This window comes from Grammomys surdaster, unplaced genomic scaffold, assembly GCF_004785775.1.
Source record: "Grammomys surdaster isolate TR1022 unplaced genomic scaffold, NIH_TR_1.0 198, whole genome shotgun sequence".
Lineage (NCBI taxonomy): Eukaryota > Metazoa > Chordata > Mammalia > Rodentia > Muridae > Grammomys > Grammomys surdaster.
The window spans coordinates 3,460,575-3,486,241 of record NW_021604643.1 but is presented as its reverse complement, the minus strand read 5'-3'; the positions used below and the strand labels follow the sequence as shown (position 1 = coordinate 3,486,241).

The 25,667-nt window shown below is 40.4% G+C and overlaps 1 protein-coding gene across 1 annotated transcript in view; it reads left to right on the top strand.

The window, feature by feature from the left end:
* Positions 1–4,259: 4,259 nt before the first annotated feature.
* The window catches only part of Prune2 (prune homolog 2 with BCH domain), a 193,327-nt gene continuing 171,919 nt past the window's right edge, over positions 4,260–25,667 (top strand). Inside the window, exons 1-2 of the mRNA XM_028770093.1 lie at positions 4,260–4,404; positions 6,389–6,483. Coding sequence (XP_028625926.1) covers positions 4,275–4,404; positions 6,389–6,483 — 225 coding nt within the window. The 5' untranslated portion in view covers positions 4,260–4,274. The remainder of the gene's footprint in view (positions 4,405–6,388; positions 6,484–25,667) is intronic.

Sequence of the window (25,667 nt, the reverse complement as noted above, 5' to 3'; positions counted from 1 at the left end):
CCCTCCCTCTCTCCCTCTCTCCCTCTCTCTCTCCCTCTTTCCCTCCCTCCTTTCCTTCCTTTCTCCCTCCCCTTCTCTCTCTTTCTTTCTTTTCCCCTTTCATCTCTCTTTCTTGAAGATTCTTTCTTATTATTATTTTCAAACATGGCTAATGTGAGCATACCTAATAGTCACATTTTGTAAACTAAGGTTTATGTTTAGTCATGCTCTGGATTTGTGCCAAATACAGAACCTGCCAGACTGTTAGACCTTGATTTTATTTCCTCAGAGATGCATTCTAGGGGACTGCTGCCAACTCTAAGATCCATTAAATTGCTGAATCATCATATTGAGAGGAGCGTGTGTGTGTGTGTGTGTGTGTGTGTGTGTGTGTGTGTGTGTGTGTGTGTGTGTGTGTTTTTCCAGGAACCATCTGGCAGTGAGATTTTAGCCACTGATTTCAAAACGTGCTTCTGTCAAGTCCATGCTTTGCCCAAATGGCCCTTCAAGTTTGTTTGCTTAAGGCCTTGACGGCAGCAACAAGTTGAAGACTAAAGCAAACAGCAGCTCTTGTTCTTAGCCCTAGGATGAAGTGGAAAACCACACCCGAGTCCTCAGAAGCAGGCTCTCCATTCGCCAAGCAATCCCAGCTGACCTTTAATAAAGACTAGTTGTTTGCTATTTTGGTAGACTGGATTAACAGCTTCAAAAAGGTCCTTATAAGGAGGTCAGATGGGAGAGGAACAGAGCCACGGTGGTGGGTGACTCATCCCACCTCCAAATGGCTATAACACACAAGGGAATTATGCTGTCTGCTTTGCTTAGGAAGAGGCTAGAGGTAGGAAACAGAAATTATAGTTTCTCCTAGAAAATCAAAGTAACTATTCAATCTTGGTTTTACTTTTTCAGCCACACGAAGGTATCCTTTCTCTTAATCTCAGACATTCTAAATCTGTAAGGATTGTAAACAAATAATGTGTTTATTTCTATATCTTTTTTAAAAAAATGGGAATTTTATTGTAAGTCTTTTTTCTCCTTTGGTTTTTCCTTCTCTGCTTACCTCTGTCATTCACTCTTTAATGGTTTTTGTTTGTTTATTTATGAAAAAAATCAAGCCCAGGTAAACAGAAAGAGGACTTTTTTTCTGTTAGGAAGTCATCCTGTAGACAACAGCGATCTCCTGCGCTGACTGTCCCGGTTTCTGTTGCAGTGGGGTGTGTGTAGGGTTAGGAGGCTGCAATTGCTAGAGTCTCTTTGCATCTCCATTCTTTTGAACAGAGGGTATTATGGTTGATTTTTTTCTATAGAAATCAAGTATTTTTTTTATATTTTTTCTTATAATTGCTTTCTTTGTAGCTTGTTCTTAATTATATGTCCCTCTTACCAGCCTGTGACTAACAGGGAGACTGTTGGGTACAGGTTTATAGACTGTTTCTGTCCTCACAATTTACTAGAAGTTAAGTCAACACTCATTTAGAACCAGGTCCTGATGTGCTGATGGGCGTCTTCCGCTACTGTATAGCTTGATACCAATATTTAACAAAGCTATATAATTACTAAATATGTTTCTGGAATTTCAGAACAGAGATAGGGGAGTTTAACATTAATTTTTTACTTTCAGTAACAAATATATTTTATGTACTTATCCACCACCAAAACAAAAAGAAGTGTCAGACGGATTTAGAATTAGAATAAAAGTTAGCTTCAGGTTTCTTCTGTGATTCCTTTTCTACTGCATTGAAGTTTATGGAGTTGTGTAGACTCTGGGTCTGGCTATTTTGGGTGTGTGATGTTTTTATTTATTTATAAGATTTTAAATAATAAATCTTATAAAATGAATGTGTTTCTAATGTGAAGTGCAAAGTCTCCAAAGGAGTTCTGGGATGAAGCTGGGCCATAGCCTTTATCAAAGACAGCTCAGGATGTGGAGAGCATCTGCCTGAATGGGATTTCCAGTCCTTGATAGGAGGGCGTGTGCTCACTGCTGCTAAGCCAGACTGAATCAGCCAGTGTCAGCATCCCTTACAGTTGTGTGTTAATGACCTTACATGCAGCAAATTGCTACATTTACTTACTACTCTCATGCCATTTGTAGATTCTTTCAGGCTTCTGCAGACACCTCTTTTAAGAGAAATGCAGTTTTAATTTCTTCCCCTTCACCTCCCCGTCTCTCCTCTTCCTTCTGTTTCGCTGCAGTTGTTTTGGTTTTTGTATATTTTCTTTCTCACCAATTTAATCTTTTTTAAAATGTAATTTTTAGCAGTCTTACTGACTACAATATTTCACTTTATTTTAACCATGATCTTGGTTTGTAGTTTTTCTTAAATATTAGAATTCTCTCTCCCCCTTCCGTAGCAGGAGCTGTTCATACACATATCAAAACCTGCCTCATGTTTTTAGGTTCTTGCATTTTTCTTTCACACTTCTGTGTACATAATTTCTTCTGACTTAGTTTCCTGTTCCCCACCATACCTGATCTACTGAGGAAAAATGATTTGAGGTTCTTAATGCCACTATTTAAATTGAGAATTTTAAATTTTCCTGTAATTGGTTATAAGATTCTAATTCTCTGGCCAGTTTCATTTCATTCCCTTTGGCTCTCTCCATCTGTCTTCTGGTGAGTTTTCCCTCCATAGTTGACAGTCACTCAGTTTTAGTTCCTTCTATGCAGCCTTTGAGTGACAGCTGAACATTAGTTACAGGGTCAAGGTGGTGAGATGGACTTCCTTTCCCATCTCAGTGAGCTAGTAGAGAGCCACAGAGAGCACATCTGTCTGTCCAAAGTGACTCAAAGCAGGATTTGCAATAAGTGGAGAATGTTTTGTTTTGGTTTTATCTTTCTCCTTGGCAGCAGCTGGCAACTGTTTCCCAAAGACAGCCAGCAAGTAGATATTTCAGGTTTTGTTGAAGTACTTAAGTCTGACCTCATGTATTTAAAAAAAGCCTGTGAACAATGTAGAACAGGGATGAAGGCTGTGTCACCATAAACTTTATTTACAAGATCAAGCAGCTAGCTTGATTGGTAGTCCTTCAAGTCTCCAATCCCCAAACCCAGATGACTAAAAGTTCTCTCCCTGAGTGTTTTCTCCAAGGCCTTATGAGACCACTGCTAGGTCTAAGGGCTTCTCTGCCCAGTGGCTACAACTTCTGAATTAGCAGCTGCTTCGATAGGAATGCTGGGAAGCTGGGTCTCTGCTCGGCCCATACACCATCCTAGCTCCTAAGTTGCTGCCGGGGCTTCTGATACGTTCACGGGTTTTGTGTTGTTCTTGTGCATAGAACGTTGTTCTTGTCCAACTGATTTACCGGATCCAGAAGCTGGTAAATGTCTTTTGTAAAATTTTCATTTGTGTTGGTCTTAAATACAAACAGAACAAAATAATCATCTCTATGTTTTATATTTTTATGTCGAAAAATACTCAAAATCTCTTCGGTCACCCACCACTTTTGTCAGATCATTTTTACTAAATCTGTCCCATCTTGTGCATGGTAAGGTGCTATTCATAAACACGGAACAGAGGAGAAAGCAGCTGGGCTCCCTGCCTTTCTTATCTGTTTAATTTTTCACATGGGAGCCAGAGTACAACATCTGACTTATAAAAGAACAAAATGTAGATTATAGTATGTTGCTCCTCCTACATAAAGCTCTGTAATAATCCTTTATTTTCCTTAGAATACAAGTACAGATGGCAGGACAGTTTGAAGTGACTATTGTTACCTGCTTCTAACTCTTCAGCCTTTTATTCTTTTAGCATTCCCCAACCCCCCAAAAACAAGAGCAACAAACTAGTCGTCTCAGTCTGAGGTTTAGACCCAGGCTTTGAGACTACATGATTAGATACAGTAAATTACTTCAAAGCTGTGTATGGTGCTTGAAAGGTTAGGAACAGCCTTCAGGTTAGCCAAGCTGTCAGACCGTGTAGCTGTGCACTGTGGAATTGTACAATCATTTGGATAGGAAAAGAAGTAAATTAATACACAAATTGGTAGCATGGTGAGTTGAAAGAATGTTCTCTAATCCCTTCAAGGGAATAAAATTAACTAAAATTTTAAATGGCTTGCCATTAATTTCCATTTTGAAATCATTTAAAACCAACACCATCTCCTTCCCTGTATTTGGGTGAAGATGTTTTGCTCCTTCTTCCCAAACTGTGTCCTGGAGAGCAGGGGCCACCAGCCCCTGACACCAGTATCTGCTACATCAGGACACTGATTTTCATTGCTCCTGTCTTGGCTAATGGAGAGCTCAAGAGTATTTGTCCCCATGCCCTGCAGGCAGCATCCTGTTCAAGTGGATGACCATGGATCCTGAGCTCCCAGAGAAGCAGGAGGAGATTCTCTCCATCCTGGAAGAACAGTTTCCCAATCTGCCTCCAAGAGATGATATCATCAGTGTGCTGCAGGAGAGCCAGCTCAGTGCTCAGGGTGAGTGACTGGCCCTGCCTCTCACTTCTTCCTGGAGGGTTGGCTTGGGTGGAGCATGATCTGAGTGTGCTTGCATTCTCTTTCCACTTTCTGTGTGCTTGGGGAGGGCTTTCTGGATTTGTGCTGGTGGTCTGGAAGCAGGCTTCCTATGTTAAAACCCCTTCCTCGGGCTTCTGCCTGGGTGTAGGCACCTTACACATTAGCCCATGGATTATAGATGGTGGGTCATGGAGTTCCCTAAGGCAACATGGTTTATTTGAGGACTCTCTCAAGTACTTTATCCAGCAAGTAACCCCTGTAGGATACAAAATCTCACTAAGGAACTCTGAGAAAAAATTAAATCTGTGTCTTAGGGTGACCCACTATAGAGTGCAGCCCTGGATGGGATCAGGCCACCCTGGCCATAAGGCTTGGTGGTTAACTTTCTGAAATGTGAGTTGGCTAATGCTGGATTAACAGTTTGAAATTAGTCATAGTAGGTGTCTTAACACAGTAGAAACATATGAAGTACTACAAACTAGACTTAGTTGCTGTGTGTTGAACTAGAAAACCACTGAAATAGTGAGCGCTTTCTAGTCTAGTGGGGAATGAATTCCCCACAGTAGGCTCTAGTGGCCATCAAAGATTCCAGATGGCCAGAGGAGCATGATGCTGGTTAAATGAGATAAAAAAAAAAAAGAAGCAAGGAATGTGGGCAGTGATTTGTCAGCATCTGCCACACATAGAGCCTCCTGTGTATGCGCATTGCACAGATGTACAGTGGTGTATGTCTTTATTTGTTTCCTATACCACACTAAACCACTATTGTTGTAATGTACTCTAGAAATCAAATCAGGTCACAGTTTACTCTGGGTCAAAAGAGAATACTGAATTGCCATCTGTTTTCTGTGTTGCTGTGATGGACTGCATGCTCCATCCTGACAGGGTGGGCAGTAGACCATCTTCATATGCATTCCGAAAGAATGCCTGTACTTTACACAGCTCTATAGTGAATCTGTCAATAGAGAAGGCCAGGTAAACACTAAGTCAAACCCATTCTTGTTCGCTTTCACTGAAATGCTTTGGTCAACCAACTACAACTCTAGAGTTCTCAACAATATAGTCAATTTAGATTGTTCCTGACATCAAATAAGGAATTCAATAACACCTATTGCCAGAGACTATTGCAGGGATGATCAGCTCAAATAAGATAGCTGTTGTTGTTGTATTAGATTGGGTGGTACTATGTAACCTGGCTTGCTTGCCTGGTGTATGTAGACCAGGCTGGCCTTGAACTCCTAGAGATCCACTTGTCTGTGTTCCCCAAGTGTTGAAATTAAAGATGTTCAATACCATGCCTGTCTCAATTGTGATCGTTTTATGAAGTTTATAAAGTACAATTTACATAAAATTAAACAGATAATTATATAATTATAGTGGGTCACTTAAATCTGGGCCTTTATGATATTACTCAGCTAGTTTGTATGGCGAAGCTGCCAACCTGACCTACTCTCGGGCTCTGGAGGCTAACACCCAAGCATGGCTTGTTCCAGGCCCTCTTGACTCTGGCTTCCTTTTGGTCAGTGGGAAGAACAGTAAGGGCTGAAGAAAGAGACCTAAGGTTACACAGGCATTCTCCACCCCATTCTTGCTGTGATACCAGGCTCTGACAGTCTCCTCTCTAGTCCTAGCTCCCCACCCCCATCCCCACCTTGCCTTTGGTCTCAGCTAGTTTCTGACCACTTCATCTTTCTTTTGTTCCTTTATCCTGCCATCCCTTTATAAGTGTCCTGCCCCATGAGGGGTAAGTTCTTTTTCCTGCCTGCATCATCCCTGACATAGATGCAGCCACAGATGTAATTTTTGATTGTGTGCTTATTACAGATAAAAATGATATTTTAAAATGTTGAGATTAGTAGAATAATTTTTTTAAATAACCCCTTAACACATACTTTTTTTTTTAACAGACCCCAGGTATATAATTTTTTCCCTTTGTTATTCACAGGTTTAAGTCTTGAACAAACAATGTTGAAAGATCTAAAAGAGCTGTCAGATGGTGAAATCAAAGTGGCCATCAGCACCGTGAACATGACCCTGGAGGTAAGGGCAGGTTGCTTTTTCAGCCAAAATAGATTTCCTACAGTTGCCATCTGAACACCTGGAGTTCAACATCCTGCTATGTGAGTCACGGTAAGAGTTTGCCTTGAGCAAGTGTCTGAATTGTTGGAAAACGGCCAAGCCTAGATTCTCATCTCAGAAAACAAAACCACAACCACAGCCCTTCACACATGTGCTGTGCATGTGTTTACTAGTAACATACAAGATTAGATTCACTTGCATATTTTCTTTGTGAACACATTAGTGGTTTGGCCTTTGTAAGCTATTTGGACACATGCCATTTTGACACATAGCAATGCTAACTCCTCCAGTATTAACATGGAGCCTCATCCCTCCAGTGTGGCTAATGAACGACTTGGAATGAATGCTACCCCATCTTTATATCTTTCTTTAGTAAATTACCTCTTGCCTACTTTGGGGGTTCCAACAACTTGTGTGTTAATCGTAATTAACCCAACTAGTGGGAGCTATATTTTATAGAGGCACATCTGTGTCTTTGTGTAAGTCTATACTTTTTTTTTTTATTTCCTTAGTCAGGCTCCCATCTTTGGAAGCAGGTAGTTCATAAGTGTGTGGAGATACAGGAATCTGTCTTTAGAATGGTATGTTGCTGTTTGTGTCATCCTTGTGATGATGGTAACTGACTCAGTGTGTCTATTTCTAGGGAGAGGCTGGAATATATACTGGTGTCCATGATTTAGAAAATCAGGACTTTTGTTCTGTGACCTCTCTCTGAGTTCACTGCCAGTGGATCAGCCTCACAGGTTAGCTCATAGATGTATATGAGCATCAGGGCTGGCTGTCATCAGTACCAGAATGTAGCACTTCCGAGCTGGTAGAGCATCTTTTCAATGTGTAGATCAATGCAACAGTTTCCATGAACCTCCAGATTGATAAATGCTCCATCTAATTAGTTGTGGGTGTGAACCAATATAAGAAATGTGTGCAATTTGGGATGTACTAACTAGATAATCACCTTCAATTAGAAATCTGCCTCTTTTCTAGAAACCAAAGCAAAACATGGATCTTACAAGGGTCAGTAGCTCTGAGAATCATTTCTACTGGTTCAAGCCTTAGGGTTTTCTTTAGCTTCCCCCTCCCCTGTCCCCCTTCATTTAATGGCATCTTATTAGGTTTTAAATGACTTGTTTGGAATTCCTTCCTAAATTAACATAGAACATCTTGTAATTGCTCAGGGAACTGTCTGTAGTGAGTTATTTTAAGGCTATGAAAATCATACACTTACCATAGTTTTAATACACCTTCATTTATATTATAGCTGTATACAAATGGCTTTGTCAAATATGTTAAATTGTAAATGTTTATCAAGCAGAATCAGGGGTGGAATGATCATCTTAATCTTGACAGTAATTTCCATGGAGGTCCAGTAATTAATCAGGCAGTTAAGTATAATTCTGTAATCCCCGTGTCATTTTCTGGGAATGGGGAGGACATTTGTGTATACGGGTAGGTACATCTGAAACTCTCATCATCTGAAATCGAGCTGGAATGTTGTTAAATACCACATCTGTATCTACACCAGAGTGCTGATGTTCATGAGGACCCAGGAATCGAGCAAGGACTCCTCCATAATATGCTACACCTTCCTTGGAAGAGAAAATGCTCACTAATCCAGTGCATCAGTGAAACCCCACATAGTTAAAGGCAGAATTTATTCTTCTCCCTAAGGCATTCTGTGACACAGTACTGCTTCCCCAACTCTATTTGGAGATTATAAGGGTTCAGAATTCCTTTCTGATTCTCATCTACCTCACTTTAAAAACAAAGACAAGAGTCTCCAATGGTTATTGTGTGTGTGTTAGAATAGTTGTTCCATGCTCCTGTCCATCTTGGTATGTTCTCAAAGAGACTCTGTTCCCATAGCTTTGTAAACCAGGCTGTTCTCCCAGACATATTTGCTTTTACAGTGCTGAGGACCAAACTTTATGCTTCCTAGTTAAATTCTCTACCACTGCCTAGTTCTTGGGTCTTTCATTCTTATTTTCTTCCTTTTTTTTTTTGAGATTGTATCTTCCCACTTGCTCAATGTAGCCTTGAATTCACTTCCTTTGCCCCATTTGGACCAGTTTCTTTCAATTATACCTGAAAACTAACATCAGATAATTTTTTAAATGGCCTGTATGTTCATGTTTATAGACATTACCACTACTCCAGCAGTCTAAAAATTGACTGGGTAGTTTTGCAAGCTATCCAGTTGTTAAATCAGAAGACGGAGTCTATAGCATATTAAGGAAGAAAAGGGGAAAACACTCCCCATGTTTGATGGTCCTTTGAGATGTCCTAATTCCACCATTGTGTATGACATGGTCTTTGTTTGCCCAATGGTCTAATTAATTTTCTTGGATGAAAATATTTAGAAAACCAAGATGCTTTTCTCCTTGTGAAATATTCTGCAGAGGGAGCCACAGGTGTAGGAGGTAGAAATTGCTAGTGTTGACAGACAGACAGACAGATTCAGGTTTTCTACGTGATAAGGAGAAGGCTGCTAGATCCCCATTTGTTATATGCTAATATTGGTTGTGGAAAGAGCTACAGTAAAATCAAATTATGATAGTTACACAGGGTTTCAGAGCTTTCCTTAACAGACAGGGTTACAAGGGAATGTGATCTTAAGGTGTGGGCAGCGGCAGCCAGCCTTCCTTACAGAGAGGGCTCTCGGAAGCAAAGTCATGAAGCTCCTTTCCCCGTTTCCTCTAAGCCATTTTCAGTCTGATTGTAGCATGTACCTTGTAAGGAATACACATCAAGTTGTGACATCCAGTTCACCAGTTGATGGCAGTTGAATTGATCCTTTGGGCCTTCTTATTGGTTACTAACTTGCCCATCAGAAATCAATTGAAAGCAAAATGACCTTTATTCATTTGCTAGCAGAACTTTGAATGATTCTGTTTATGGCCCCTAAGTTACACCCTGGGAAAGAGGTACATTAAGATGTCTGTATCTTCCATTCTAGTGAGAAGCTACTGAGGTGAGTCATGGCAGTACTACAGTAGTAGTTCCCTTCTCAATGCTTCCTTATGTGTCTCCCTGAAGACAATAGCTCAGTAGCATCTTTCCTTTGTAAGGACAAAGGTCAGACACTTGCCTGGTTGCTTTTTATCGGCTTCACTAGGATTTTTTCACACACAGATACTCACGCTGTTACCACGAGCTAGGACTGATGTAAAGGCGCTGCGGCATGACGTTCATAAACTATGAGATGTATAATCTTATGGCTCTGGAAGCTCAAGGCCTCAGGTCAAGATGTAGGCTAGTGCCATCTGAAGGTTGTGAGAATAAACAATGTTCCTTAGCTCGTAGAAGCATCACCTAGTCCCCTGGCCTTATCTTCAGATTATCTGTCCTGGGAACGTGGCTCTGTGTCCTGTCTCTCCCTGTCCCAGCATTAAGAACCACACCCCACCTAATGACTTTATCTAATTTATATCTATGACAATCCTGTTTCCAAACACAGCCCCATTCTAAGTATGCCCAGCTAAGATTTTGACATATGGGTTTCAGGGGAACATGTACTGTGACGAGCTCTCCCAGAAAGCTCAAAATAATACAATATGATCGTCTATATGAACATGGACCAGCTGCTGCCACGTGCAAATCAGTTTACTGTAGGTGAGAACAACTCCTAAAATTTAGTCCTCATTTAGATCTGTTGCTCAGGATCATTCTTCTACGGGGCTGGGAGCTGGAGGATTCCTCCTGACCAGCTTTGAACACAGGGGAAAGAGCTCCGGGGCTGGATTCTGGTGGAGTAATTCAGTACACTTACTCATTCTGTGCTACATAGAGGTCACTGCCCACAAGGTGCCTTGGAACACAGCAGAGGGAAAACCACCAGCACTTTCTGTTAGCATCAGAGCACAGGCCAGAGGAACTCCATGGCCACTGTTCTGTTCCTCCCTAACAAAACGGAATCTTCATTTAGGCTTGGCGAATGTAAATGACCCATCATGACTGCTGATTTAAGACTGAAAAAGCCAGTCTGAAGTCTACACTGTTTTAGACACCAATGATCGGTTTATTATTATTTGAGCTTAGACTTTTTTTAAGTCATAATGAAAGACCTGTTTTGTTTTGTTATAAAATTCATAGTGGTTTTGTTTGATTGATTGCTTTGTTTTTGATTTTTGTTTGTTTGTTGGGAAACGTTTTTCCCCTTTTTCTTTTCAAGACAAGGTTTATCTGTGTAACCTTGAGTGTCCTAGGACTCATTTTGTAGACCAGGCTGGCCTCTAACTCACAGATCCGCCTGCCTCTGCCTCCCCAAATGCTGGGATTGAAGGAGTGTACCACCACTGCCCTGCTTAGGAAGACATTTTTGACTAGCATATGTTTCAAAATGTTAATAAATACTGAAGTGTTTTTGAAAAGACTTTTCAAAGCCTTTTAACCTGACCAGTGGAAATATAGGGACACGCCTTTCCAGGTCCTATCATGTTTTCATTTGAAGAAATTATTTTGAGTGTGTATGTTTCTAGGGCTCAAACTCAGGGCCTTGTGTATGCCAGTTGTATGTACTGCTGAGACACATCCAATGCACTTCCAGTCTCTGAATGATGAGTACCTCCATTGCCTTTGGAGCCCAGGTCTGTCAGCTCTTCCTGGGTACTGTAAAAGACACTGGCATGTGATGGCTCATTCTCCGTGCACATCAGAAACTTCAGTGAAAACATCCAAGCATTAATCCAACCCTCCTGGGACCCCTAGAGGGAAATGCGATGGTGGTTTCCTACTCTGGTGGAAATGGCTCCAACATCTATAGCAGATGAGCCCCGGACCTCAGAGGCTCCACCCAGAGTTACTTGTTTGCACGCATGCAGCAATCCCATTTGGACCTTGGGTTGGGTGGCTGGAGGTGATTCGGAAACTATTTTCAACATACTCCTATCGTTACCTGGAAGGACTCATCCTATTCCATAAAGAGGAGAGAATCTCAGGGGCCAAGGAAGGAGGTTTTCTGTATCCTCTCAGAGCAGAAAGTCAGCTGCATCCACCAAAGGCCAGCCCAGTGTGGGTGACAGCTCTTAAAAGCTGGGAACCTGGAGAGCATGCATGCACAGCCTTCAGATAACTCAAATGTGTTGAAGAGCCCCCGTCTCAGGTAGCTCAGCTGCTCTGAGCCTTATTTTTCTCAACCCAGCTCTAAAACTTAACAATCATGCATGAGTCCAGTCCTTTACTGTAACACACGTTCTCAAATCAACATATAAATGAAGAGCAGCCTGCTCAGCCAACATATCTAATGGTAGGGAATTTAAAAAAAAATCAAAACAAACCTGAATGACTCTTGCACATTGGTTTTAAGTCCAAACAACAAAACTGTGTGTGACTAAGGTATTTGAACTTCATTGTTATTGTGCTGACTAATCCCAAGGGTTTTGAAGCAAACGACAAAATGGTTAAATGACTTGTGTGCATGGAGGGATGTTAAGAATCAGTCCGTATGAGGCACATGAAGCGTGGATTCTAAGAATCAGTCTCTATGAGGCACTTGAGGTGTGGATTTCAATTGCAATCAATTTCAAGCTAATAATTCATAGCTATGAGCCATTCCTTACAGTGGGAAGCAACTGGCAGGAAGAGCAGAGCGTCTCTATTTAAGGAATGCTTTAAGCAGCTGAGGCTTGTAACATTTAAGATCTTTGTAAACTATGCTAGGCATCTTCTGATGATGACCAAAATATGTCATCAACAAAATATGTCACCAACAGCATGATGGTCACCTTTTTGTCACTGTAGTAAAATACCTTAGATAAATCAATTTATAAAGAAGAAAAGTTTGTTTTGGCTCATGGTTTGGGAGGTTTCAGTCCATGGTAGCTTTGAGTCTGTGGTGATACAGTGCAGCCTGGCAGGGTATGTGGAAGCTATTCACCTCAGAGAAGCCATGAAGCTAAAAGGGAAACAGAAGGACCTTGGACCTTTCAAGGCCATACCCCTCGCTGCTTAAATTCCTTCCACTTATTCCCAACCTCCGTTATTTCCCAGCAGTGTCACAGGTTGGAAACCAAGTCTTCAGCAAAAATGTGTTTTCAAATATATTAGAATGGAATTTCTATTTGTTTCTCAAAAAAATCTCAACTTGGGGTAATGTGTATCTTAACTGATCTTTTCTTTATTTTACCCATCTTAAGTGGACATTAATGATTCATAAAGCATATTTCATCTAGTTCTCCTCTGTCAATGAATTTCCCTCAGTGGCATCAGATCCCCTTTTACATTTTTCAGCCACCATTCTGCTTGTTATGATCTTAATATTTGCATCTCTCCAAGATTGATATTGAAACTTAATTCTTAACACAGTGGTGTTGAGAAGTGAAAGCTTCAGGAGGCGATTAGGTTAAATTAGATAATTTTCATAATGGCTGTTTCTAATTTGCAAATAATGGGTTTGCATATTTTCTGAAATTTGACAACCATCCCTTGCCACCCCTTACAATGTGGTGCCAGTGCTCCACTGGGGTTCTGACTCCGACCCCTGATGTGAACGGGGAGGGGGCACGTGACTCAGTGGGCAGGAAACGGAGGTGGCTGGCTTGGGATACAATCTACTGGGGCATGCAGACTTGTTTCTGGTACCCAGTGCTGTGTCATGAAGCGCAAACTTTCTTCTCTAAAATGTTCTGTCCTCAGAGGGTGTTAGCAAATAATCTGTTTGTTGTTGGATACAAGCATAAGGATATCAGCCCTTTAAGGGGGGTACTTGTCAAGGATATGTAGAAAAGTATATCCCTTCATGAGATACTAGAACTAAAGTGCTCATAACTATTTTAAAGGTAAACCAGTGAACAGATTTTTTTTAATCATCAAAGAAAACGTAGAAAGTTAATATATGATCATAGTTTTCTTAGCTAGTTTCATGCACTCTGGCCAAGGGCATTGCATTTTCAGCTGCTACTGATTTTAGTTTGGATTAAGAGTCTGGTCATTTTGAAGGTACCAGAGAACATTATTAATTGACCTGGAATCTTTCCTCACTGTGCCAAAACACCACAACTGTGGCTACCTCTCGGGCTGCTCGGGACTCTGACTGAAGATGCCCCATTTTCTCCAGGTTTTGTTTGCTTCTCTGCAGAAAGGGCTCACGGCCCATTTGAGCTGTATCACTGGTTTTCTGTCACCTTGTTCTCATTTCTCCTCTTCAGGGTAGGTTCTGAACAATTTCCCATTTCCAGAGCCTCTGCCGCTCCTTCCTGCAGACCTTGTCAGTCCTCTCTGCCACTTCTGCCTGGACACTGCTGTCCTTCCTTCTATCCACTGCAAATTTGTCATTTTCAAAAAGCCACATTCTTTTGACTCACCATCAGAATGCCTAGGGTTCTCCCTTAAAGTGGGTGGATCCTTCTTTTCTTCCTATTTGGGGCCTCTCTTACTTCAGCATTACATTTAGGGAGTGAGCATATTATCTGAGGGCATTTCAAATGTTTTCATAAACCTGTATTTTTGCATTTAAAATTTTTATTTCCTATGTATGTTTTTGGTCTCTCTGTCCCTCTCTCCTGACTCTGTGTTACTGGTCCATGTATGTGTTCACGCATAGGTATGGAAGTCAGAGATTGACACTGGATGCCTTCCTTAATTCATTTCCGTCTTATTGAGGCAGCATCTCTCACTTGGCCCCAGAGTTTGCTAGTTTAACTACTAAAGATACCCACTTGGCTCTGAGGATCTCCTGAGTCTCAAACTCTGAGGTCTGGTAGGTGGCCACACCTCCCATGCATTTGCCTGTATGCTGAGGATCTGAATGTTCGTTCTTCACTCATACACCAAGTGCTTTCCCCACTGAGTCATCCTCCCAGCCCCTCAGTTTATCTTTTACAAGCAGAAATTTATGTTTCTAGACCCTCAAAAGCAATACGCAGGCAGTTCCTTTCTCTAGAAGGAATCTCTTTCTAGGAGGAAGGACACTGTCCCTTTGCTCCCAAAGGAGGGGGAGTATCGCTACCAGCCTGTCTAAGGAATGATTTTTTCCTGCAAGGGCCACTGCCAGTCACTGTCAGTCTTTAAACACCTGCAGGAAAAATCATAGGAGACTTTTGTCATCCTAATCATCCCACGATGACAAAGAAACCAGAAACATCCAAGTGACTTAACTCACTCTCCACTTAGCACCGGGGGAATTAAGAAATAGCACCGTCCTAAATCTATTGTGACAATTTGAAGTTTCTTCTTAGTTTAGGATCTAATTTTCTTCTACACGTTTACTCGGAGAAGGGAACCCCTCGGGCTGTGATGCTGAGCTGCTCTTTTGCTCTGTAAATACATTTTTTAAATGTACTGTAATGTCATTTTGATGGCTTAATTTCTGAAAGGATTTGGCTAATTGCCTTTTTAGGAACGTACTCGGACCAGCTTGAGCTGCCCTGCATTGCTTTTAATAGCATCTGTTGCTTACCTCTCCTTTAGTTTATTTTCCTTGTCGTTTGCTTTCAGAATTCTTTTGCTGATTTGGAAACCTGACCTTGGTTTAAATTAGTTTGACTGTAACATTCCTGTTGAAGCACATGCAATGTTTTAATGGTTAATTACCACATTGTATCAAACTGTCATGGAAAAACAGGTTGTGAAAACTAAAGGAAATGTGTTCCTCTTCTTGTGACATAGAAATCTCTTTAAAAGACAGCACACTTTTAATCCTAGCACTTGGGAGGCAGAGACAGGTGGGTCTCTGAATTCGAGGTCAGCCTGGTCTATAGAATAAATTCCAGGACAGCAAGGGATACATAGAGAAACAAGAACAAACAAACACAAAAAGACCACAGGGAAATGTCTTTGAGCTAGAGGCCTCTCTCCCCTCTGCAAATACAGAGTTGGTTCCCTAAGTAATGAGAATATATTTTGGCACACATTAAATATATGTATTAATAGTGACTCGGTGAAGCAGGAAGGGTCAAACAAAGGCTTTCAGATCCTGTGCTGATCCTCAATCCAATGATTGGAAGGAAAAAAAAAAAAAAAAAGGTGCTGGCCTGGCCGAATTAAGAGCATATGCAGGCCAGTGGTGCCGCCTAGTGGTACAAAAGGGAAAACAGATGGTGAGGCTGGAAAAGTTTTCAGTATTCCTTCATTCTTTTCAGTATTTTTCATTCTTTTGAGATGCTCACTTTGCTTTATATTTGAAAAAAGAATACTTGTGTTCAGTTCATACATATGCATCCCATATCTAGAAAACAAATATAATGAAATAAATCCAACATGCCATGAATGTAAACATAAATTTATTGGATTAGGGGTACCTTTCATTTGATTTTCTCACTGGACATCCTCCCCCCCTCAAAAAAAAAAAAAACAAAAAAACAAGCTTTGAAATGAAAAGTCCATGGTGCCAGTTTTATAAGGGAACTCTGAAAGATTCTTCTAAAAACAGTTTTCGATGTTAAGCCCTGTGGCTGTCTTTTGCCTGGCTACCTTTTAGCCTAAGGTTCCTTTTATGGTACTGCTATGACATTACTTTCAGCTTCTTCGAAAGGTCTCATGCCAGGCACACTTAATTTCTCTGGACTTTAAATTACTTTCCTTTTATGCTGAAACCCTGAAATGAAAGTCATTTTGTGTCTACCTGTCTGTGGGGCTCAAAGAACTCTTAGTTAGCCCACATTGTATCTACCTGTGGTCCATCTCAGACTACAGCCCAGTGAGTAACTGGTGCATCACTGGGGCACTGGGGTTGAATGCACAAGCATACTCCATTGGTGCATTTACTCATCCATTACCACAAGCATTTGTTCATGAAACAATTGATGAGTAGCTGTTATGTGCCCGAAGTAAAGGTTCGATCCTGTTGTGTCTATAAATGATTGGTCATTCCCAGTGGCACCAATCATTGAATACAAATACCAGAGAAACATAGAGTCTAATTTGGGAGAGAAATACACAGTGGAAAAATGTGGACAGATTAATTTGAAACAAAACTGTGAAAGGCATATAGAGACTTTTTCTGCAGGGGATAGTGAAAAATAAAGGTCTTCCCATGTTCTATCTAGACCAGTGGTTCTTAACCTTTCTAATGCCCTGACCCTTTAATAGAGTTTCTCATGATGTAGTAACCCCAACCATAAAATTATTTTCATTGCTGCTTCATAACTGAATTGTAATGTAAACATCTTGATATTTCTGATGGTCTCAGGCAACCTCTGTGAAAGTGTCGTTTGGCCTCCAGGTTGAGAACTGCAGAGCTAGATGAAGGAGAGCATACATGTTACAGCTAGACCAGAGAGCCTGGTATGCAATACAGAGTTAGGAGCCTGGGGAAGTGGCTTTGACTTCATACTTGGATCTACTTTCGATTCAAATATGGACAGGCTGCAGGGTTGATTCTTAACCTCCAAGAAGAATGAAAACAAGAGGATGATAGATCGCCAGGGAGAAGTGCGGCAGGCACACGATTAGGAAGTCAGCAGTTGGCTACAGCACCAGCTGCACACCATGGCTGACTACCAAGACCATGGAACCCAGGAATAGTAAAATACTGGGCCGATTCCTCCCTTTCTGCATCAGGGAAAATGCTGGTGTGTTCCTTATAAGATGGGACTCAGAAAACAGATTATTTCAGGGTAGAGATGTCTGGGCAGGATGAAGGGAACACAAGTAAGTGCTGGAGTCAGAAGAGTTGGGAATGGAGCCAAGGGTACAAATGCAGACCAGGCTCAGACCACGTGGTGAGGCTACCGCTGAGGCACAGAGAGCTGGGGCAGCAGAAACAGGACCCAGAGAGTCTGGACCCTGCATTATGGTTCACATCCTTAGCCCTCACACCACCCATAGGAAAATCCACAGCACTTGGCTAGTCATGGTTTTCTCTGATGGTCTCTTCTGCAAAGAGAAGCCTCTTAAGAAGGAATGAGAGCCACTCTTACCTGTGAGAACAAGTATAAGAACATAGACTTCAGTTAGGGATTGTGCTGGCCTAGTCAAGTGGTCATAGAAGGTTGTCCTCCAAGGAAATAGCGTCACTAGCATTGAGTGATTGGCCACATTTTCAGTTCCAGACATTTCCCCTATCCTTTCAGTGGCCTTAAGTCCAATTAGAAGCTGTTGGTATTGCCACAATATAAGTGCCACTATTGTATCTTGCCATGTTGGTCATTGATGTGGTTTATTAGCATCTCAACTGGATAGGACTATTGATTGCTTCCCTTGTTGTCAATTTGAAGAGCACCTTCTGCCACTATAAAAGCTAGTCTTCAGAGAGGAGGCTTTCAAGTTCTGACAGGTTTTTTATTGCACGGGACATAAGAATTCTTTAGTGAATGATTAAACTAAAACAGTGAAGGAAAGCGAACAACCTCAAATCATAGGGTAAAATTTCCAATCTGAGAATCTGACTCTGAAGGCCAATAATATCCTCATTTCCTCACTGTTCTTTGTTAGGTCACAGAGGGAAAAAAACAACTGTTCTATGTATGATTATGTAGGTTATTCTTCTCAACTGCCTGGATTGAATTAGCTGGCTATGGACAGAATACTCTGGTCTATGAAACAACAACAACAACAACAACCAAAGCTCTTGTTTGTTTTCGTCTCTGTATGACTAACAGTTTAGCATTTCTGCTGATTCCTCTGGGCCCGTTTGAGTTCAGTCATACGGATACAATCAGAGTGCAGGGTGTGGTTAGGACCCGCTATCCTCACGCATGTGGCTGTGGGTTCTCCTGGAAAGCTATGGTGAATCTGGGTAACAATCCTCCCTCCAAGTGCTCTTTCATGTGGCTTCTTCATATAAAAAGAGAACCCATCTTCCAGATACTAGAGGCAAACTGTGAAAGGTTGGGGCTGACAAGGTCATACCATGTTCTGTCTACCAAAACATGTCATTGGCGACACTCTAGTGAGAACAAGGAGAGATATTCCACCTTCAGACAAGAGAAGTTGAAAAATATCCATCAATGCCTGCCAATGGGCCTGGCTCTTTCTTAACCAGTTTTTCACTTGTAGCTGTCCTTGTCACTGTCCCTGTAACTCCAGATTCCTCTGGGGATACCCAGATCTTCAGATAGTCAACTCACAGTGGGGTAGAATTTCCATATACTCTCCACACATCCTTTCATATATATCAAGTCTCTAGATTGTCAGCATATAATACTTCATAAACAACATGTCAGTAATTACTATACCATATTGTTTAGGGAATCGTGATGGGAAAAATGTCTAAACATGTCCAGTTATTTTTTCCTCAGATATTTTAAAGCCAAGATATTTAACTCACAGATTTGGAACACAGAGATTTAGAAAGCTGGAAGTATCTGTACCTTTTAAATATGCTAGCTGTCTAGGTTTTGTACAAGCAGATACCATTCTATTGAATGCTCTTGAGCTAACTGGGAGTTTCTGACTACCCAGGCACACTGAGAGAGGACAGTGATGAAGCCACACTATTTTTGCTTTTTGACTGATCCATCTTGTAGGTCTTGCCTTGGAAATGTAGCTGGGGCTCCCAGGCTCCACTTCTCTTTGCTGGCTCTAAATCTTCAGTAGCATCGAGGATTTTACAGCCTTCTTTGAAAGTACTCATAAAGCTTTCCTTTGATTTACAAGAATTCCTAGTGGCAGGGAATTGTGGAGAGGAAGAAAATACTCAAATGTCAAGTTACATGTGTCCATGCTAGCCCAAGAAACAAAGAAAACTGGAGGGGTTCGTATTTATTTATGGTGTGATAGAATTTGAGCTGGATAAAATGTACTGTTGACATTCTTGAGCCTACTCAGAGTAAGTGATGCAATTTGAAATATAGTAAAAGATTGTCATTGATATCCAAATTCAACAGTAACAATGGTATTCTGTAGTAAAGGTTACAAAAATGTAGCTTTTTGTCTGAAAATATCCACATATATCAGACCATAGTTGAGTGTAGGTTAATGAAACTGTAGAAGTAAAGCCATAGATATTGGAAGACAGATTTCCGTGGACCTTATAGACAGAGGGACTCAGGAAGACTGTCATGTGCCCCATAGACAAGGAGAGCTTCTTTCTCAAGATGAAGAAGGTAGGCTTAACTCTTCCCAGTTCCATATATTCCTCTCTGTCAAGTGTTGGTTGCATCTGTGTGAATTCTTTCTCCTTGTATCTGTGTGAATTCTTTCCCCTTACTCTGGATTTAGATGGAGACAGCACTGGGGGTGGGGGATGAGCAACAGCAGTTTGTTTACTTCCTACTCTGAGACTCCTCACGGGGACACATTTTGGTTGTGTGAACCTGCAGTGAGGTGACTTTTTTTTTTTTTTTGGAAAGTGTGTCCCTGTCAACTTGAATACTTCAAACTACCCCAGTGCAAAGTTTTAAGGTTCATTTTGAAGTTACAATACAAAGGGAGAGGAACGATCTTTGTTCTTTGAAAACCAAAAAACACACTGTTAGAACTTGCCAGTTATTAGTATTTCTTTTTCAGACAAATTTACCATATGTAAATCTTGGGTCTTTGGCATTTAATCAAGATTTATTTGCAAGCTTGAACTTTTGCTATTTATCCATTGTTTGATTTTTTTTTGTAACTTGCAAACTTTCTCTCATTTAGTATTTATGTCTATGTCAGGCACCAAGATGGTCTATAAATTTGTTTTCGTTGTTAAAAAAGCAAGTAAACATGTTAGTATATAATCTTCCAGTAATGGCATTGGAAACAAAAATCACAACAACTTCCAACGCTGTTCGGAGCTATCTTTGCGCTGCCTGTTGTGAGAAGTGAGGGTATGTAAAATAAATGATGTATGGAACTGTAGGATGCGACTTTCCCAGATACCTTATGTGTAAGGAACATTAAACATAGGGCTCTCGTTTAGCAAATAAATAACCATTCATTTCAATGGCTGTATAGTCTGGACTTTCGTGCATATTTTTGCAAAAATAAGAAGAGGCCATTAGGGATTTAATATAAAATAAATCGCCAAGGGGTCTTCTTGTAGTCCTAGTCTTTCTGCCACATGGTGTGTTACTAATGTGCATAAATGGGCTTAAATGAATTTGTTATCTGTATTACATTTGCAGTATGTATATATTTATATATTATTTTTTAATTGTGTTTAAAAATAAAACATTAAATACATCATTTTGGAGAGTCGAAAACGTAGAATACGTAAATCAATCAGCTTCAATTAGTATTAAAAATGTCAGTATATTAGATTTGCCTGTGGGTGTATTTACCCCACAGAGTTTAATGTATTTTAGTTTTGTCATCTATGAGGTAGCCATATGGTTAATTTGTCATCTTATAAGAATAGGCGGCTACGATCCAAGTTCGATTAATGACATGACACTTATGTGCCCAAAAGAGCCCCATCTTCATTGCTTTATTGATGCCCTAGGTCAGATGCTGAGCTCTGCTTCAGCACAGCACGGATGGCTTCCACGGAGCCAAGGAGCTTTGCTGATTTGCTTTCCTCTCTAGTTCCTCATATCACTATCATAACTACAGAAAGCAGGTGGTAGGGACTTTCTGAATCACAGGAAACTATTGGACAATACTGCATGCACAGTGTAGTTTCCTAAGTGTTTGTCATTAGATGTGTCTTTCCTTGATAAATGAAAATTAATAAAATCTAATCTGATAAGACTGAAGAGCTAGAAGCATTCTCTGCATTCAAGTTTAGAATTATTCTAAATGATTTTGATGACATATTTTTGAGCTATAGTCATTTGACTTAAAATGCATTGATGGTTGTCTAGTAAAGATGTTCTTTTCTTTTTCACTTTTCTTTCTTTCTTTCTTTCTTTCTTTCTTTCTTTCTTTCTTTCTTTCTTTCTTTCTTTTTTGTTTTTTTTTGAAACAGGGTTTCTCTGTGTAGCCCTGTCTGTCCTAGAACTCACTTTGTAGACCAGGCTGGCCTCGAACTCAGAAATCTGCCTGCCTCTGCCTCCCAAGTGCTGGCATTAAAGGCATGCGCCACCACTGCCCGGCTAGATGTTCTTATTAAGGAAATAATCAACTTAAAATAATAAAGATGCTGATTAGAGATAGATGCTGATGATACAGTCTGTTAAGAGATATTGAATTGTTGTATCCATGTTAAGTTTTCTACTCTTTGAGGTAAATACACTCTTCCAATATTGTATTCTAATTGACTCTTTGTGAAACTATTATTTTCAAAGAGCAAAAACTTTCCAAAATTCCATACAGTCAGTCTTCTTTTTCAAGTTGTCTTAATGTAATATTCTTTATGTGCTAAGTTATCATGCAATTAACATACATATCATGTAAATATTAGACTTTGGCTAATATGTCTCAGTCATATTTGTTTCTGAATACAGATGAAATCCCCATTTCATAAGTAGCTACAAAAGCGGGGAAGTTGGTGGGCGTGTGTGTGTGTGTGTGTGTGTGTGTGTGTGTGTGTAACATCCCCGTCTGACTTGGGTGGAAGTTGTTCTTATTTCGCTTGCGCTCTATCTGGCCAATTTGTCATTTTGGAGTTGTTATTCTTGCTTCTATCACAGCTGTACTGGAGATGTTTACGGGGCATGGGCTTGAGCAGCAGGAGGTGTGTTTTGAAAAATGTTAAGTGTAAAATAGATCTTGTAATGTATTCATATGTTATTCAGTGTTTGTTTCCACTGCTTGACAGTGTATGCACACATTCCAACATGTACAAGGACGGACTCTTAAATAGAAAAAGCCTGTGTGTCTCTGTCAATCCAGGGAACAGAGGGTCAGGCTTGTCACAGAGGTATATCCTGGCCAGGACTATGCTGTAGTCTCCCTTTTCTGAAGCCCTAACAAATATGGACAGGAATAGTCAAGTTCCTAAGTACATAATAGCATTGGTATGGTGTTTAAAGGTAAAAATAAAGAGTGGGAAAATTGATTTTGCTATTTAATAATAATTTGTTATTATTTATTACTATTATTTATTAGAATAAAAATAATTTAGAATACATTATTTTTATTTTTCATAAATGATATAAAACAATGTGAAAATTATCACTGACCATCCATAAGTGACAATTAAAAATCACCTCATTTACATTGTGCTTCTCTGTTTCCAAATAAATTATCAATCATTTCTTTGCTAGAAAGCAAGAGGACTGGGCTGGGACTTTAACACTCCCCAATGCCGAGCTTTTTCTGCCGCCACGGCTTCCTATCCCAGATGAATGTTAGTCATATAAGAGCCATTTTAAAAACATGAGCCCTGGAGAAGTATTTCACAGATTGAGGTCATTCAGCTCTCTAAAATATTTTGTATACCACATTTCACTATTGATAAATTGTAAAAGGTGAAGAACAAGGTAGTATTGATTTTAAAGTAGTTGAAACTAAATTTTATGGCATCTATAAAAGTGCACACAGTGATCAACAATTCTTTTGTCTGTCCTCTGACTGGATAAGGACTTTTACTGTCTAGCAGTCCTGGTTTAATATGCTCAGGGAGTCAGGGTGTTTCAGTATTCTGATATGCATGCTCCTTTCCTGGGCTTTCCATGATATAACATGCTATCTCTTATGTTTAACTTGGAACAAATTATACTCTACCTAGTCCCCCAAAACAGTCTTTAACTCATATATCTGTCCCTACTCAATATTCTTTTTCAAATCTATTGTTTCACTCTGTATGTTCAGTCATGAAAACGTGAATTTTGCACATTGATCTAATCTTGTGTCACATCTATGATTGCTCATGAATATTCATTGAAAGTCACCAATCTTCCATTTGGTTCTCATTACTCTATAAATAGTCTCCTCCTTACCCTGATGCCTTGTGTGAGTAAATCTGCAAAATCAGGTTCAGGCAAGGTAGTAGCTTGTATCCTTTTCCTCTGGGTCTCCCCCGATCTTAGTAGTGTGTGTGGAGGGGTATCTTACCATTTCATGGATGTAGAAGATTCAGAGAATGCCAAATTCAAGGAAAGAAAAGTTTTACATCTGCCTACACCATTTATTATAAGAGCCATGACCTCTCAGCCCTGTGGCCAGGCTCATGCTTAAGGATGCTCTCATAGTAATAGAGAGAATGTAGAAGGCTGAGCAGTTGTGGCTGATAAAGTAGCCCTAGAGTAGGTATCTAAGAACACCTACAGAACATTTTAGCTTCTTTTTTTTGTGCTAAGTTCTTCAAAACCGATGCTATAAATTTCACAACTGTTCATTGTGTTTATAACAGCACTATTTAAATTGGAAGAAACTCAAGAAGCCATGAATAGATGAAAGAATAAACATGATGTGGCAGCTGTATACAATAGGATGCTGTTATGTCAGCCTTATAAAGAAAGGGAGCTCTCATTCTACAAGGTGGAAAAACCCTGTGCTAGGTAAAAATGAGCCAATCGCGGAGACATGGATATTGTGTGAGTGCTCCTACATGTGGTATCTATGGTAGTCCAATTTTTGGAACTAGAAACTGGACTGGAGTTGGGTTGGATGAAGGAGAAAATGAGAGACTGTTGTTCAATGGGTATTGAATTTTAGTTTTCAAGACAAAGATGCTCTAGAGATTGATTGCACATCAATGAACAGACTTAATGGTTCTGAACTATGTCAATGATCGAACAGATTTATTAAACAAAGGAAGAATATAGTTGAGCAGTCTGAATGAGATTGTCCCCTAATAGGCTCATATATTTGAATACTTGATCCCCAAATGGTGAAGTTGTTCAGGAAGGATTAGGAATCAGACCTGTTGGAGGACTTTTGTCATTGGTTTTAAGTTGATAGTAGTGTCTTATCATGGCAATAGAAAAGTAACTAAGACAGAAGTTGGTACCAAAGAGTGGGTTGTCGCTGTGACAGACTCAACTGAGCTGTTCTTGGAGGAAGGTGAAAGACTTGGGGACTTTGGAGTAGAAAAACAATTGAATGCTCTAAGTGGGACTTAATGAGCCATTTTGGTAGGAACTTGGGAAATTAGCAATATGGACTATGGAGGCCCAACTCCAGGGGATTCAGGTTGGTACACTATTAGCTACTGGTCTTCAGATGAGAAGGATTGGGAGGTGTTGGAGGAGGTGTGTCCCTGAAGGTGGGCCTTCAGGTTTCATTCTCAGCCTGTCTCATCCCCTGCTGTGACAGTTTCTGTGACCACCAGGACCAGCAGAGTAGCCATCCATGTGAGGCAAGAAGTGAATCAGGTTCAACATTACTCAGTAACCAGTGTTTGTTTAAAACTTCTGAGTCTGGCACTGGATAGTTTATCTTAGGCACATTTAAGTACAGTACAATTTGGAAAAAAAGTTTCCCAGTATACACAATTCTGTGTGACAAGGAAGCAAAATTACATCAAAACTCAACTCAAAGTACATGTTACTTCTCCCATGAAGATGGGTTCTAGAGATAGGCTACATGTGTTATCTTAAGGTCCTAGGGGAAGATCTGGCGTAGTGCCAACCATACACATAGTGAAGAAGTCATTTAGGCTATTAGCTACCCCTGGTCCAGCTTGTGGCAGCTTGATATGGCCTGGCCCTACCCATAGCACAAGGATCACCTAGGCTGCCTGAATTCCCAGCCTTCTAAGTAGAAAACAGGTTATATGTCTTTTCCGTTGAAAAGACAACCTTGCCCATTTAACATTCCTGGTTTTCCTGGTGCTATCTATGAGCACGAGGACCTTTGTGCTCCTAACACCCTGCTACCTATTTGCTGATTAAGATGTAAGCTCTCAGTTGCTCCTGACATCATTCCTGTATTCTACCACCATGGACTCTAACCCTGAAACCATAAGACCAAATAAGACCCCTTTATATGTTGCTTTGGTGTCTCATAACATCAATAGGAAAGTAAATATAACCTCCAATACTCCAGACTTTGCATATGAATTCAAAAAATAATGTTCATCGAGTGAGCTTACACCGCAACACCCATTTTGCTTTACTGCACTCTTCCCTGACAAGTGTGACCTGCTTTGAGTATTGGTACATTGTCATCTTGGACTTTCTAACTGAAGTCCCAGTCCTTGGAATAATGGCTGGGACACAGTAGGCTCCCTGTGAATGGAGGCTGAGTGAAGGACCAGGCGGAGTCCATCTCACCATCTTTGCTGGTTCTTATTTCTCTTGCATATGTCTTATTTCCTCCACTTTGGGGTTTTTGAAACAGGGTCTCAGATGATTCGTAGTCTCATTCTTATTGTGTAAAATAAGAATGAGTACTGTGGACTGAGACTACTGAGACTACACTGAGACTGTGTACTGAGACTGTGCACTGAGACTGTGTGTACTGAG